The 16069-nt window shown below is 53.6% G+C and overlaps 1 protein-coding gene across 2 annotated transcripts in view; it reads right to left on the minus strand.

The window, feature by feature from the left end:
• Nucleotides 1-16069, minus strand: part of COLQ (collagen like tail subunit of asymmetric acetylcholinesterase) — a 62941-nt gene that overhangs the window by 28495 nt on the left and 18377 nt on the right. Inside the window, exons 1-3 of one of the 2 annotated variants that reach the window (XM_008266032.4) lie at nucleotides 10923-10996; nucleotides 3039-3151; nucleotides 1262-1363 (exon numbers count right to left, since the gene is read on the minus strand). In XM_008266032.4, coding sequence (XP_008264254.2) covers nucleotides 1262-1363; nucleotides 3039-3151; nucleotides 10923-10986 — 279 coding nt within the window. In that variant the 5' untranslated portion in view covers nucleotides 10987-10996. Of the gene's footprint in view, nucleotides 1-1261; nucleotides 1364-3038; nucleotides 3152-10922; nucleotides 10997-16069 lie in introns of those variants that run through there. The other variant, XM_008266031.4, reaches the window with a different exon arrangement.

Here is a 16069-nt window from a genome sequence, read left to right on the forward strand (position 1 = left end):
AGCGGCTCTTCTGGGGTCAGCAACGAATCTGCCTCCTCTGCCACTCTCTGTGGGCGTCAGGGGCCTGAGGCCAGACAGAGAAGACCGCTGAAGGTGGGAAGATGAGCCATGTCCCTGCTCCTGGGGCGCCAGCACATCTCTTCTGTAAAGCTGAAGCTCTGTGGCTCACATGTGGTCTCTGCTACAACTTCCCAATGCTGCCCTTTTACACAGGAGCACATAGACGGTAAGACCTTAGTTAAAGAAACAGGCCTGTCCCTGAGTTTTGTCAGGAGGGATTTGCCATCTAGCGCATATCTTACATTAGACCGGGAACACCACCACCCACAAAATCCAAAGAAACTAACAGGATGAGAGGGTTTTGCTGCCATTAAAATAGGTCATTGTGACAGCGTGTGACCCATGGGAGCTGGGAGGGGGCACTAATTTAGCCTGGTGCCCAGGGAAGGCACACCCAGGAGGAGGCAGCGTGAAAAGACAGCTCTGAGCAGCTGCAAGGAGCTGGCCATGATACAAATCAGAGCGAGGATGTGCCAAGCAGCAGGGCCCGCAGGTGCCAAGGCCCTGAGCCTTAGCAGCAAGCTCCCAGTGCTCGAGAGCTCGAGAGACCGTCACTGGCTGAGTGCAGCGGGTGACGGAGCTGGTGCGAGCCGATTTGCCTGTTCCTCATTCTTGCCTTTAACTTTGGAGAGAAAAGAACTGGTTACTTGGTAGCCAGATATGGAGTCCAGGGAAGCTCAAGATAACAAGTTCTTTGCTATCTCCATGCAAAATTGGGAAATCTGTGCATCATTTTTGTAGAATGTGCATTTCCAGAAACATTTTGGAGATCAATTGTGTGCGTGGATTGCAAATGTCTTCACACCAAGATTAAGTTAGCTTTTAATTTCATTTCCTTAAGCTTTCTGAAGTATCCATGTGCAAAGGATATTATCATCAAGCATGTGGCAGATAATAACCGTAATAATAACCACATCCATATGGGCAACATCTCATCCGATCCCCCACCCCCTCCATACTCAGTACCCAAGGGGCAATTACTGTGCCCATTGCTCAGATGAGGAAATCAAGACTGGGAGGCCAGAATTCACTCAAGGGGAACCAGTATTCCGCCCATGTGGCTCTGGCTTGTCTAGAGGCACAATAGGGAAGAAAAAACAGCCTCACATCATACAAAAGGGGCCGAAGCTGCGAGGCCAGGCCCAGCGGGCTTCCCTGCTCTTGGCGGAAGTGAGTAAATGGCTCTGCAGAGCGTACTGACCTGGGGGCCAGGAGGCCCTGGGGAGCCGAGCGCACCTTGCATGCAGGGGGACTGCGAGGTCTCGAGCTCCAGGAGCAGATTCTTCACGTCTGGGGAGAGAAGCTGCAGTACAAAGCAACACAGGGGTACAGGTCAGACTGGGGGTGGAGGAGGCGTCACCTCCCTGGACGCAGATCTGCTCCAAGATCGGGTCCCCAAGCCTGCTGGCTCCCGGACACCCCAGTGAAAGCCCCAGGACATGACACCAGCTTCTGTTCTCACACCTGCTCTGGGCTGAATGGGTCAAGAGGTAGAACGAGCACTTCGGAGGGAGTTAAGAGAAAGAGAGGCAGAGAAAAAGAGGTCTTCCATCCGCTGGGTCACTCCCTAATTGGCTGCAACAGCCAGAGCTGTGCCAATCTGAAGCCAGGAACCAGGAGCTTCTTCTAGGTCCCCCACGTGAGTGCAGGGGCCCAAGGACGTGGGCCATCATCCACTACTTTGCCAGGCCATGCAGTGAGCTGGATCGGAAGTGGAGCAGCCGAGACTCGAACCGGCACCCATATGGGATGCTGGCACTGCAGGCAGTGGTTTTACCCGCTATGCCACAGTGCCGGCCCTGGGAGTTAAGATCTTTCATGGGCTTCCTCCAATGTCTAGGACAGCACTAACAAAAACACAATGTAAGTGACTGGCGAGAGCTACCTTGTAGTTTTAAATTTTCTGCTAGCCACATTCTTACCTTTAAAAAGGTTTAAAAAAACATAATTTTAATAATATATTTAATGCAAACATACCTCAAATATTGGATTCTAAAAATTACAAATAATATATTAAAATATAGAATATATAACAAATATGTAAAATATGGATGATAAACATCACTAATGAGATATTTCACATTCCTTCTTTTATACTCAGTCTTCAAAATCTGGTGTCTGTTTCACACTTGTGTATTAATAGTGCTCAACCCCAGGCGGGCACTACGGCATGGTAGGTTAACCCGGCGCCGGCATCACATCCAAGCGCTGGTTCATGTCCCGGCTGCTCCTCTTCCCATCCAGCTCTCAGCTATGGCCTGGGATAGCAGTGGAAGATGGCCCACGTCCCTGGGCCCCTGCACCCACGTGGGAGACTCAGAAGAAGCTCCTGGCTCCTGGCTTCGGATCAGCCCAGCTCCAGCCATTGCAGCCACTGGGAGAGTGACCCAGCGGATGGAAGACCTCTCTGTGTGTCTCTCCCTCTCTCTGTAACTCTACCTCTCAAATAAATAAATAAATCTTAAAAAGAAAAAGTGTTCAACAGTCACACATGGGCAATGGCCGTGGTCCTGGACGGTACAGATCTAAGCTTCTGGAAGGATCCAGGACGCCCTGGCCTGAGGTCTCCTAAACCAACTTCCTGGGCTCTGCTCTTGTCTTCTCCCAAATTCCGCCCCCGACACCCCAGCGTGGCCCCTGGAGGAAGGTTTCCCGCTCACCCCAGGGAGTGCTCCACCTCAGAAACCAGTGGCCGAAAGGAACTTCGTAAATGCTTGAGGAGAAGGAAGACAAAGGGGACATCGGAGCCGAGCAGCCGGTGGGACCCAGAAACTCAAGCACCCACGGCAGTATTTTCCAGAAGAGGGCGCGCTCTGCGCAATCCGGTCCCCAGCTGAGAATTCCCTCCAGGGGTCACCTAGGGCAACCGGCGACTGGCCAGCCGCAGAGCGCGCCCTCTGCTGGCGGAGGAGGCTGGGGTCTCCAGGACTCCCGGGTCTCCCAGGGTCTCCCGGCGGCGGGCGGGCCCAGGGACTCACCGTGCTGCGCCCCCCTCGGAAGAAGGGCGGCGGGAAGAGGGGCGGCGGCGGCGGCGTCAGCAGGCAGCATGCTCGGTGGCCGCCCCGCTTCTTCTGATCCAGGCCCGGGAGTGCTGTCCGGAGAGCAGGGCCTCGTTAGAGCCTCTGCCCGTCCCCGTGCACCCCACCCCACCCCACCCCGGGCGGCACTCTCCGGAGGCAGCAGAACTTTGTAGAGTGTGTTGGGATGGGACTTACCAACCTAAGAGCCTGGCCGGAAGCCTGTCACCCACTGGGTGTGTGTGCTTGGAAGGTGGTTAAGAAAAGTGCAGTGTCTCTCTCCCTCCCCCTCCCCACTCCCCCTCGGTCCCCTCCCCTCTCTCTCTCCTTCTCTCCCCTTTCCTCTCCTCCCCCTCCCCTCCTTCTGTGTCCCCCTCCCCTCCCTCACTGTCCCCTCCCCTCCCTCTCTCTCCTCCTCTTTCCCTTCCCACTCCCCTCCTCCCCCTCTGTCCCCCTCCCTCTCCTCTCCTTCTCCCTCTCCTCCCTCTCTTCCCCCTTCCTACTCTCCCCCCACCCACTCCCCACTCCCCCTCTGCCTCCCTCCCCTCCCTCTCTCTCCTCCCCTCCCACTTCTCACTCTCCCCTGTCGCCCTCCCCTCCCCTCTGTCCCCCTTCCCCTTCCCTCCCCCTCTCTCCCTTCTTGTCTCGCCCTGGGAGCCAGCCTCTGCACCGGCTTCCCCATTACCATCTCCACCCTAATCGGAGACCACTCCTATAGCGCCACCTGCTGTTGGGCTTGCACCTGTAACACTGAGCTATAGAGAAAGCAGCCTTGCATCTTTACCAAGTCAGTTGCCTCGGGTATTTTGTGTAGCAACGCAAAGCTGACTCACACGGAGTGTTGGCTGTTAACTTTGACCCCGCACCCAGAAGAGACTCTTTAGACAGCAAAGGCTGGTGGTGGCATCCATTGAGGCCAAGAGCCCTAGCTCTGTGATTCGAAACAGACTCCACGTGCATTTGGGTGTCATCCATCTCACTAGAGTTACAGTTGGATGCTTCGGTGCATGGGTGGCCCACTCCTCACCTGTGAGCCCTTGGTCCTCACACAGAGGTTCTCCTGTGCTCCATGTTAGGACATGGTTTGTGTCGAACGACGCCTTACCCCAAAATACAGTCATAAATTACAACGTGATATTCTACAAAGTAAACAGACCCTTAGAAACCAGCACCCAGGTCAAGGTACACAACACCCAGCACCCAGACACTCCTTTAAGCCCCAGTCTCCACACCCCCCACCTCCACCAGCCTGAATTCCCACGTCGGGGATTCACGCCACTCCTGGTGGGTTTTAGGTAATTGAGATCATCGTACCACAGGGACTCCCATGTCTGACCTTTCCTTCACCAGCGAGATGTCCCCAGGAGTCCTCCTGGGTGTCGCTGTGTCGCCTCCGCTGAATAGAGCTCGGTTGTGCCACCCTCCGACAGTCTGCTCGTCTGTTCTGCTGAGCATGGGACCCCCTATGCCCCCCAGAACGGCGCAGCCAGGATGTGCAACCACAATGACCATGCGTTGGGGGGTGGAGTGCAAATTGGTGGTACCTCTTTGGAAAACGGCTTGGTATTTTTTCATTAAGCCAGACACAGATGTTACACTGGAGCCCAGCCATGTCACTCTCATGGCGGGAAAAACAAGTGTATTTTCACCAAAACACATGTCCTAGAACGTTCATGGCAAGAATACCCATAATTGGCAAAGGCCATCATTCTTAGCCGCCAGCTTTGGTCCCACGATGGCACCAACACCTCTGCCCTGTCACAGAACACGTGCAGGTTGCCCACCACGTGCCTCTTGGCCCTGATCCCTACCAGCTTATAGTCTTTTGTTAAAAAAAACTTTGAAAGATGTATTCATTTGAAAGGCAGAGTAATGAGACAGAATTCACTCTCCAAATGCATGCAACAGCCAGGCTGAAGCTAGAAGTCTGGGACTCCACCTGAGTGTCCCGTGTGGGTGGCAGGGACCAAGTGCCTAGGCTAGCACTCAGGCACATTAGTGGGAGGAAGATGGATCTGAAGTGGGGTAGCCAGGACTCCAAGCAGCACTCCACGATGGGATGGGGCCGTCCCAGTTAGCAGCTCAGCCTGCCGAACTACAGTGCCCAGCCCTAATTTTTTTAAACATTGACTTGTCAACTATTTATGTATTTACTTTTATTTGAAAGGGAGAGAGGGAAAGGACTTCCATCCGCGGTGGACACTCACCAAATGTCCACAACAGCCAGCTGGGCCAGGGGGAAGCCAAGAGCCAAAAATTCCATCTGGGTCTCCTGGGTGGGTAGCAGTCATCACCTGCTGCCTCCCAGAGTGCACTTTAGGAGAAAGCTTGGAACAGAAACAGAGCTGGGGCTCAAACTCGGGCACTCCATTATGGGATGTGGGGTGCAGCATCTTAGCCACTGCACCAAAGGCCCAATGCCCCAGTTTGTAGTGCTACCTCCCAGAGGCCAGTATCTGTCTGCTCTCCTATGCTGTCTCCCAGGAGCCGCTTCAGACAGCAGGCAAGTGCTCAGCGCTCTCAAGAAGTTTCCAGAATCAGCTCCAGTGCTACTAGAAGTGGTTGCCAGGATCAACCAATGAGGACTGTCCCACTGACCATGCCAGTGTCCCCAGCCCCCTCAGACACAAAGTCCTCTTGTGGGCAATAATACTTTCCTATCCCGAAATGAAATTCATAAACAGTACAACATACAGACAGAATTTAAAAATTCAATACGATGTGATCCAAAAGATAAATACAAGAAAGTGATTTATGATAAGAAAAAGTAGGCTTCGGTTATAAGTGGTCAGAACACATCCTGCTGTAATTGCACGCTTGCCCCATGTGTGAAATCATGGGGAATACAACAGCTAAAAGTCAGGTTTGCTATCAGAAACCCAAATGCTATGAAGGATGTGTCACTCTGTGGTGTGATTTTCTGAAATGATAAACAATACTGAGTACAATCCCCCCCCCCCCACCAAGAAAGAACTATCATTATTCAAAGTTTTAGTCTCAGCAAACTCAGTTTGTAGTACAACCGTACATAAAAAATGTTTATGTAGAGGAGAATTTGGAGGCAATTGTTCAGCCTAGCGGTTGAGTTCCTCACATCCCATGCTGCAGTGCCCCGAGTCTGAGTCCCAGCTCCAACTCCTGACTTCAGCCTCCTACTTCCGCAGACCTCATGCGGAAGCGGTGATGGCTCGAGTACTTGGGTCCCCGCCATCCACATGGGAGACTGGATTGAGGCTGTGACACCCTCAGCCATCGCAAGCATTTGAGGAGTGAACCAGTGTCTCTCCCTGACTCTCAAATTAATTAGTTGATTAATTAAGTACAATTTTGAAAGCAAATTTGGTTCTAGGATGAGATAATTATATGCATGTGTGTCAAAAGTCATGTAACATGGACGATCCTCAACATATGAGCCTGTCAACTTTTGTGTGATATCTCTTTACTCAGTCCTGCCATTGAAACTACCAAAAGTATCTCTGAAAATTTCCAAAATGGCTCCATTGAAAACTTGGTTTATCCCATGCTTGGTGATTGTCTTGGTCACAAACAGTTCTGCAGAATCTTGCGCCCAGAACCGAAGCAGCATCCGCTCCAGGCCAGCTCAGCTAACGCGGAACAGAAGGAACTTTGAGACGAGCAGACGGTGACCACGAGGGACACTTTCTGGCAAAGGGGGCATTCCTGCTAACTCTGGAATACCAGGGAGGATTCAGACGGGAGGTCTTGTAGACCAAGGAAAGGTCTGGGGGGCTCATGCGTACTTGACCTTGGCTGGCGCCTGTGTGATGGAAGGGACAGGCTCCCCAGGGAGAGGACACTTTCTCTTCTGGGCTGCTTTGGCTGGAAGATGCAGAAACCCTCTCGCACTGGCTCAGGGGGAAGCGAAAATTGAAAAGCTAATGTAAAAAATCAGCAAGAGCTGAAACCAACCATCAGTGGCAACCTGACACTTACTCTCACACCTCCCTCCTCCTTTCACCCCCCCCCCCATCTTCTTCCTGCACATCTATTTCATTCCACCTTCTTCAGCATCTTCTCTCCCGCACGCGCCATGGAGGCCGATCCAGTCTCGCCCCCAACTCCCATACCTCCAGCATCTGTTTTGTCTTTGTAGCTCTTGGGTCAAATAGCCCTGCTGGGGAGTGTGATGGCCCAGGCAGGTCGCTGGGTTGGCTGTGCTACAGCAGGATCCTGGGGGTGGGGCGGTGCTGGCTCAACAAAACTGTGGGAGGAGCTTCTGCAGGGGGTCAGGAGCAGGCGGACCCTCTGACCAGGAGGTGGGCTAATGGGAGAGGGGGCTCTTTAAAGAACAGTGGAGACAGGTGACAGGGAAGGCCGGGGAGCGACGTCCAAGCTAGACCGTGCAGTTTTAGATGGTCTGCAGAGGCTTTGGGCTTTGTTTGGAAAGGAGTAGACAGCCACGGCAGGTGTGGAGTGGAGAAGGGACAGGAACCCAGTCACTGGAAAGCACCGGGTGCAGGAACCGCAGGGCCAGGGTGAGCTTGGCGAGTGGGCAGGGAGCCTGTATGGACTGATGTGGGGACAGGAAGGAAGAGACGAGGCCACATTCCAGGAGACAGAGAAGCCAGGGGCCGATGTGTTGTAGGAGAGACAGAGGAAGGAGAGCCAAGGGCGATTTTGAAGTTGCAGGGACATAGGATGATAGCACTTGGAGTCTGAGATGGGGAAGCCAGAGGACGCTCCAGCTGGAGAAAGCTGCCGTATTTGGTGTTAGACACTTGCTTGTTTGAGCACACCCTGCCAAGCCCGGAGCAGGCCTTGTGGGAAAGGCAGAAATGTGCCTGAATGGTGACCTCTCACTGTAGACAGAGCTCAGTGGTCCTTCCCCTCAGCCCTGCCCTATGTAACACAGCCCTGGATACTCCTCCTCGCTCACCAAGAGCTGCAGGTTTGCTGCCCCCACCAGGAAGCTCTCCTTGACTTCCCAGAACAAAGTCGGTCGGCCCTGCTGTGTTTACCTCCGTATCAGCTCTTCCCTGTGGTGTAAAACTGTTCCCTTGTGCATCCCTGATTAAACTGTGCTTCCTGGGAGAGTGAGAGCCAGGTTTTTGCCAGGATCGGCACTGTACCAGGCACTCCCAAAGCTGAGTTATTGACACAAACATCCAACACTTACTACCTTCAAGGTTCCAGTTATGCAATTCCCACACAGGCTCACAGCAGCCCTGAGAGCTGGGTGCTGTGTGTGTCATTACCATCCCCATTTCACGGGTCCGAGGCAAAGAAGTTAAGTGCTGTGCCCAAAGTCACGTTTCTAGCAAGAGTCAGAGGCGGGTTTGAACCCAGGCAGCCAGTGTCTGTGGGTGAAAGTGACAGCTACTCTCGGCGCTGTCAAAGTCATCGAGAGGTCTTGTTTCCTGCTGGTTTCCATGACAGCTGCTTGTGCGTGTCAGGAGCGCACCGTGCTAGGCTGTGCCCTTATGTTGTCACAGAACACAAAGCCAATGCCCTCCCAGAAGGATCGGGAGCCGGGAGTGGGCAGGTGCACCTAGCCGTGGTGCGTGGAGAAGGCTGGTGGGCTCACCCCACTCCAGAACCCTACCAGGGTCCCCTCCGCACCTCCTCTCTCGCCTCTCGTTTGTCCCAGCAGCTGAGGCTGTGGTTCCCAGACACACAGAGGAGGCCGGGAGGTCTGCATGGCTAATTTGCCCTCAGACACTCGTGGTTAACCCACACCCACCATCGCTTGTTTTTCAGACTGTATATGGCTTCCAGTGCCTTCCTTCACCCAGCACTCTGTGTGTGCTTCCACTGATGAAAAGCTTTTGTCATGGGGCTGGCGCTGTGGCATAGTGGGTAAAGCCACCGCTTGCAGAGCCGGCATCCCATAGAGGTGCCAGTTTGAGTCCCAGCTGCTCCACTTCCAATCCAGCTCCCTGCTAATGGCCTGGAAAAAGCAGCAGAAGATGGCTCAAGTGCTTTGGCCCCTGCACCTTCATGGGAGACCTGGAAGAAGCTCCTGGCTCCTGGCTTCAGCCTGGTCCAGCCTTGGCTATTGCAGCCATTTGGGGCGTGAATCAGCAGATGGAAGATTCTCTCTCTCTCTCTCTCTCTCTCTCTCTCTCTCTCCCTTTCAAATAAATAAAATGAATCTTTTGAAAGCAATCAGTTGCTCTTTCTGCTGGGGCATCAGCATGGCCCCTCCCCACCCCCACCCCATGAGCCTGGCCTCTCCCCGTTGACCTATGGGCATTTCAGCAGGTGAAGGGCGGCTCTTTCTGCCCTCCCCCAGTGCCCCGGAGCTGTTTGTTTTTAGCACAGTCTGGTTTATTTACAGCCCATTCCATCTCAGACTGTTTCCACCAGGTGGACGTGTTTGGGGGCGGATCTCCCCACTCCTCCCTCCCGGTCAGCTAAGCCGGGACTTCACATGTCTATTTTGGTGCCATTGAGTGGCCTCCGGCTCTCTCTCTCTCTCAGGACCACGCTGTCTGTCCAGCCTGGCAAAGCTCCAGCAGGCTCTGCTGTAATGGAAACTGTGTGTGTGTGTGTGCCACGTGGCTCGGCCCCAGGCAGCTGCCTTGGCAATGCCGACACTCACAGATGTCAGGCCTGCTCCCCGACTAAAGCATGCTCCGAAGTCACATTGTATGCCGGCACCACGTTCCATGTCATGGGTTCTGTCTGATGCAGGCTTTGGGCAAGGGTTGGGGTGTTTCCACCATTGCTGATGCTTCTGCTCTTTGGACTCAACAGCTCCTCTTGGAAAGGGGCTTTCTCCTGCTGCATTTCGGGAAACAGAGGCACAGCCTTGAAAAGTGCTCCACTCCAAAGCACTCTCTGAAATAGACTGACGTGGCCGGAAAAGCACAAGTCCAGGCACGAGTGGCCGCAGGACCTGGTACAACTCACTCCCTCAAATTGAATCCGTTTCCTCGTTTCTACCAGAAAGGATTTGGCCCAAGCCTCCTCCAAAGTCCTTTCTTTTTTCTTTCTTTTCTTTTTTTTTAATACTTATGACGTCATCTTCATGCTGTCACTCCCAAGAGCAGCCCACCCATGGGCTACTCGAGATAGCTGTTTCCATTTTTGCCTCCTGGGCTTGCATCACGCAGCTGGAAGCCACCAGGGAAGTGAAGGGACAGAGACATCCCACTTCAGCAGGTTGGGGACATGACCAGACCAGGGCGCTGGCTGTGCTGTGGGTGGACAACTCGGCTTTTTCTTCCTCCTCCCCCTGCTGTGGGAACCAGCCTCAGAAGCAGCCCTGGGAAGACAGAAGGGGAGAGGCAGCGCCGCGTCCCTGCCCTTGATCGGGGCTCAGAGCAGAGAGTCCTTGTGCCAACGGGCTGCAGTTGGCTCCGCCTTTCTCCTGGCCCACATGTTCCAGGGAAGGCTGCTGCCTGCCACTGTCCTCTGTCACCACATGAGGACCATAGCACCCTGGACAAGCCATCCCTGATCCTGAAAGCCGGAGGGAGTTTGAACTCCTCTGACAGACCAGGTGAGGACACAACACAGACAGAAAACCACCTGGTGTTCGGAGGCCGCTGCCTCCGAGCCACGTTTTCCAAGCCGGTCCTTGTGGGAGCTGATGGACAGTGACTCCACCACCCTCTGCCAGGGGAGCTTTGGATCCCAGAGACGGGTTTTGTTTCCAAGCCAAGGGAACCGCAGCCGCCAGCGGCCTCTTTGAAGTCAAGGTCACCAGAGGAACATGTATGCCAGGTCCCTGCAGTTCTGGCACCGGCCGAGAAGTTTAACAGTTAAAGGTTGCTAAACATTCCCGGGGCAAGTGTGCTTCCCAAAAGTCTGTCTTTTTCTCCCCTGAACAGTGCACACACACACATGCACGCGCGCACACACACACACACAGTGACTCACCTGGGCAGCAGAGCAGTCCTGAGACAGTGAGCAGATGAGCGAGGCTGAATGACGGGCTCAGCATCGTGAGGCCAGGCCCAGGAGCACGGCCTGAGATTGGTCACGCCCAAGTGCTCCTACTGCCTGGCTGGCTTGGCATTTGGGGTGGGAGTTGGCCAATCCCTGCTTTGATGCTGCTTCTGCCCCACTGCCAGGGGTCTAGAGGCCGGCCTAGGGGAGGCTTGGAAGATAGAGTGATTCCTGCCCACCGGGGGATGTAAGGTGAGGAGCTGGGGCACAGGGCGCCCCTATGGGCTCAGAGGAAACAGAGTAGGATCCGGCAAACAGGCTGCTCATGGTTGGACTCCAGAGCCAGCTAGACCCTGCTCTGCAAGCCTCAAAGTCCCCCACCCCCACCCCCACCCCCACCCCGGGACAGCCTCCTGTCCTGTCTTGCTAGGAAGACCCTCGTGGCTGGAGTCCCAGCCCTCAGCATGTCTGTGTCAAGGCCCTGCCAACAAAGCTGAACTTAATTAAGAGCAACAACAGCAACACAAATGGGTCAGCTAGCTGTATCTATGGTGGGCCTCCAAAGAGTTCGTGAAAATGCACATTACAGAAAAGCTATGCCTGGATTTCTGGGGTTTTATTTGCACTAATTTACTATGTACTTCCATTTTTCTACATACTTTTGGAAGTACCCTGGTATCTAAGGGGTGTATGGACAAGCCTTTCTCAGTGAACCCTACCTGTGAAGTAATAGAGTGGCATACGCCAATACGTGCTGAAATCCATGTGCATCTCACAGGCAGACACAGCGTAGGAGTCTGCACACACACACACACGCATGCACAATCTTCTAGGTCATAAAAGAGTTTACGAGGACTTAGCAATAACCACTGTTGTTTTGGTCCGTTAGTGAAGACCTAAAGCTAGGGCAAGAGTTAGCTTACCTTAGTTATAAACGGCCAGATAGTAAGTACTTTAGATTTTGTGCATAATACAGTCTCTGTATTATATATATCTTAACTCTGCCAGTATACATGAAAACGGGCTGGCGCTGAGGCACAGCCCATAAAGCTACTGCCTGCAGTGCTGGCATCCCATGCGGGCACCGGTTCATGTCCACGTCTAATCCAGCTCCCTGCTAATGGCCTGAGAAAGCAGCAAAGATAGCCCAAGCATTTGGGCCCCTGTCACCTACATGGGAGACCCTAATGAAGCTCCTGGCTCCGGCCTGGCTCAGCACTAGCCCTTGTAACATTGTAATATCTGGGGAATGAACTAGAGGATGGAACACCTCTCTCTCTCTTTCTCTCTCTCTCTCCCTCCTTCCCTCCCTCTCCCCCAACCATAACTCTTTCCATCCTCTGGTTCACTCCCCAAATGGCCACAACAGCCAGAGCTGAGCCGATCTGAAGCAGGAGCCAGGAGCTTCTTCCCGGCCTCCCACATGGGTGCAGGGGCCCAAGTACTTGGGTCATCTTCTACTGCTTTCCCAGGCCATGGCAGAGAGCTGGATCAGAAGTGGAGCAGCCAGGACTAGAACCGGCACCCATATGAGATGCTGGCACTGCAGGTGGCAGCTTTACCTGCTATGCCACAGCACTGGCTCCAATAAATAAAATCTTAATGAACCAACCAACCAAACAAATAAAAAACCAGTCACAGGTAATGCATAAAGGAATGGGCGTGACTGTGCCCTAATAAAACTTTATTTACAAAATGAAGAGGCAGACTGGACTTGGCCCACAGACTGCGGTTGGCCAACCCCTGCACTACAGCAAAGAGGAAGACACTGACACAGTGGATTAAGCTGTCGCCTGCAACACCGGCATCCCATATGAGCACTGGTTTGAGTCCTGGCTGCTCGGCTTTCCATCAGCTCCCGGCTAATGGCCTGGGAAGGCAGTGGATGATGGCCCAAGTGCCTGGGCCCCTGCTACCTACATGGGAGACCCAGAGGGAGTTCCAAGCTCCTGGTTTCTGCCTGGCCCCAGCCCTGGCCATGGTAGCTGTTTGGGGAATCAACCAGTGGATGAAGGTCTCTGTCCCCCCCTCTCTCGCTGTGTCACTCTGGCTTTCAAATAAAACAAGTCATTAAAAAAAGGAGAGCAAGGACGTTTGTTGATTTACTGTTTCATTCCTTCAGAAACACAGGGAGCAGCACACTGTGTGATACAATGTCCAGACACAGCTTCTGCCCTCCAAATGTGCTATTCAGTGTCACGGCAATGGAACAGGCCTTGGTGTCCCATGAACTTGGGCTCAGGTTCTGGTTTTCCCACTGAGCAGCTGTGGGACCATTTTAGAAAATATCAGTCTTGGCCGGCGCCGCGGCTCACTAGGCTAATCCTCCGCCTTGCGGCGCCGGCATACCGGGTTCTAGCCCCGGTCGGGGAGCCGGATTCTGTCCCGGTTGCCCCTCTTCCAGGCCAGCTCTCTGCTGTGGCCAGGGAGTGCAGTGGAGGATGGCCCAAGTGCTTGGGCCCTGCACCCCATGGGAGACCAGGAAAAGCACCTGGCTCCTGGCTCCTGCCATCGGATCAGCGCGGTGCACCAGCCGCAGCACGCCGGCCGCGGCGGCCATTGGAGGGTGCACCAACGGCAAAGGAAGACCTTTCTCTCTGTCTCTCTCTCTCACTGTTCACTCTGCCTGTCAAAAAAATAAAATAAAATAAAATAAATAAATAAAAAATAAATAAAAGCTCCTGACTCATGCCATCGGATCAGCGCGGTGCGCCGGCCGCAGCGCGCCGGCCGCGGCAGCCATTGGAGGGTGAACCAACGGCAAAGGAAGACCTTTCTCTCTGTCTCTCTCTCTCTCACTGTCCACTCTGCCTGTCAAAAAAAAAAAAATAAAATAAAATAAATCTTAAAAAAATAAAGAAAAATATATTAAAAAAAAAGAAAATATCAGTCTTTAACGTTTTTTAATAAGAGGCAAAAAGAGACAAGAAACAGACAGAAATCTTCCAACCTGCTGGTTCACTCCCCAGATTCCCACAAGAGCCAGGGCTGGGGCTCCGGTCAAAGCCAGAAGCTGGGAATACAATCACGGTACTTGGGCCATCACCACTGCCTCCCTGGTGTGCACTAGCAGGAAGCTGGAATAGGAGGCACAGCTGAGACTTGAACTTGGCACTTTGAGATGGGATTCGGGCATCCAAGCTGCACACTGACCTCTGCACCAGCTGCCCACCCCGTAGCTGTGGGACTCTGAGACTCAGCTTGCTTGTCTGTGAAGTGGGCACGCCAAGACCTGCCCTGTGGGTTGATAGTGAGGAGTAGAATAGGGTCTCCTTAATCAGCATACCCCTGGATAACTATTTTAAAGTTATGTTTATTTATTTTAAAGGCAGAGCAACAGCATCTACTGGTTCACTCTCGAAATGCCCACAATAGCTGGAGCTGGGCCAGGCTGAAGCCAGGAGCCCCAGACTGGGTCTCCCATGCAGTGGTAGGAGTCCACGTGCTTGAATTATCACCTGTTGCCTCCCAGGGAAGCATTAGCTAGAAGCTGAATCGTAACCACAGTCGGGACTTGAACCAGGCACTCTGACAAAGGATGCCAGCACCCAAGCCACAGCTTAACTGCTGTGCCACAATGCCTGCCTCTCGGATAATCACTGAACAAGATAGAGAAAGAAGGTGTGGCTGATATGGGACTGGAACACATGGAGGGATTTACAGGAGAAGACGAATATCCATTGAGGGAGAGGAGGTGTGAGTGAGAAACCAGGGAAGACTTCCCGCAGAGGTGCCACTCAAACTGAGCCTTGAAAGCAGAGATTTGTTAGGACCAGGATGGGAGGGGCCAGGGAGAAAGGCTTAGGCTCCGCTCCTTCCCTGATTCCTCTATTCTTTCCAGAAATGGATTGTAAGGCAGCAGGGAACAGGGGCAGGGAGTGATCTGACGCGAGTCCCACATGATTGCAGAAATACCAACTGCACGACATTTTCCCAGATCCCCCCATTCTGGGTCACATTCCCTCCATCTCTTCAGACCCGAGAGGGCCTGGATGTGTCAGCCACTGGATTTGTTATCATGAAAATGACGGCGGCCAGACCAGACCATCGCGGGCCTGTTGGGGTCTCTGTTCTGATCCTGACAGCTGGACCTCCCCGGCATTTCCTTCTGTTCGTCTCTCTCTGTCTTCCTCTCCTCGGCCATTCTCGTTCCTCTCTGTCTCCAACCCTGTCCCTGTCTTTACAAGCAGTGACTGCTCGAACTTCCTGAAGTCAGATGCCGGCAGGTGTGCCCCTCAGCCAGGTGCCAGCCTGGGAGTTAGAGACCTGCTCTCTAGCCCTGGCAGTCACTTGCTGGGTGACCTTGGCTGACTCACTTCCCCTCTGGGCCTCGATTTTCCCAGTTGTAAAATGGGGAGTGTCAGACCAGACGGCTGGTAAGCCCTTTGCAGAGTTGGCTTCTCCCAGAGGTTGTGATTGTTGAGAGACAAGGGTCCCTCATTAGGGTCCTGCACAGGGATCCGGGACTTCCCTGCTCCCCCCACTCTAACCAGTCCTTGCCCTTAAGTTCCCTGGGTGCCTTGGCCCGGGCACCAGCTCAGCACAGCAGAGCTGCCTGCAAAATCTAATTTGTAATCAAAGTTCCCGGAGCCTTCCTGCAGCTGTCCGTAGGTGTCATCTTCACAATGTTTTGTCTTAATTGAAGGTCTGGAGTTGATCGGCCAGGCCAGAGGACCCCTCCTGGAAGACTGCCTGCCCGGGCGCTATTCCAGCCACTCCTGCCCCCCACCCGTAGCCTGTTCCTGCCGCGGCGTGGAAGTGGCTTCTCCCTCGTGGCTTCCTCCCACCATGACTCCCACCAGAGAGAGACTTGGGCTCAGATAACTCAGGCACCCTTCTCTTAGACTCAACATTCCCTTATGAAGCAAAGCTGTCTCCATGTTTGGGGGCGGAGCCGAGGGTGCCCAGCCTGGGGACTTATCTGCTGTCCCAGCCCAAGACCTCAGTGGTCAGAGGACATAGGTCTATGTTCCTGTTGACCAAGACTCTCTGATTAACCAAGTTTTGCTTGGGCTTCTTGGCCCAACAAGGCCTTGAACTTGGGTTCTGGGTCTTCCCTTGCCGAGCCCAGCTGTAGCAAGAATTCAGGGATCTCAGTTTTGAGAGAATCCTGCACCCTTGGTTTCTGAACAAATTTC

The sequence above is a fragment of the Oryctolagus cuniculus genome, chromosome 4 (genome assembly GCF_964237555.1).
Source record: "Oryctolagus cuniculus chromosome 4, mOryCun1.1, whole genome shotgun sequence".
NCBI classification, from domain to species: domain Eukaryota; kingdom Metazoa; phylum Chordata; class Mammalia; order Lagomorpha; family Leporidae; genus Oryctolagus; species Oryctolagus cuniculus.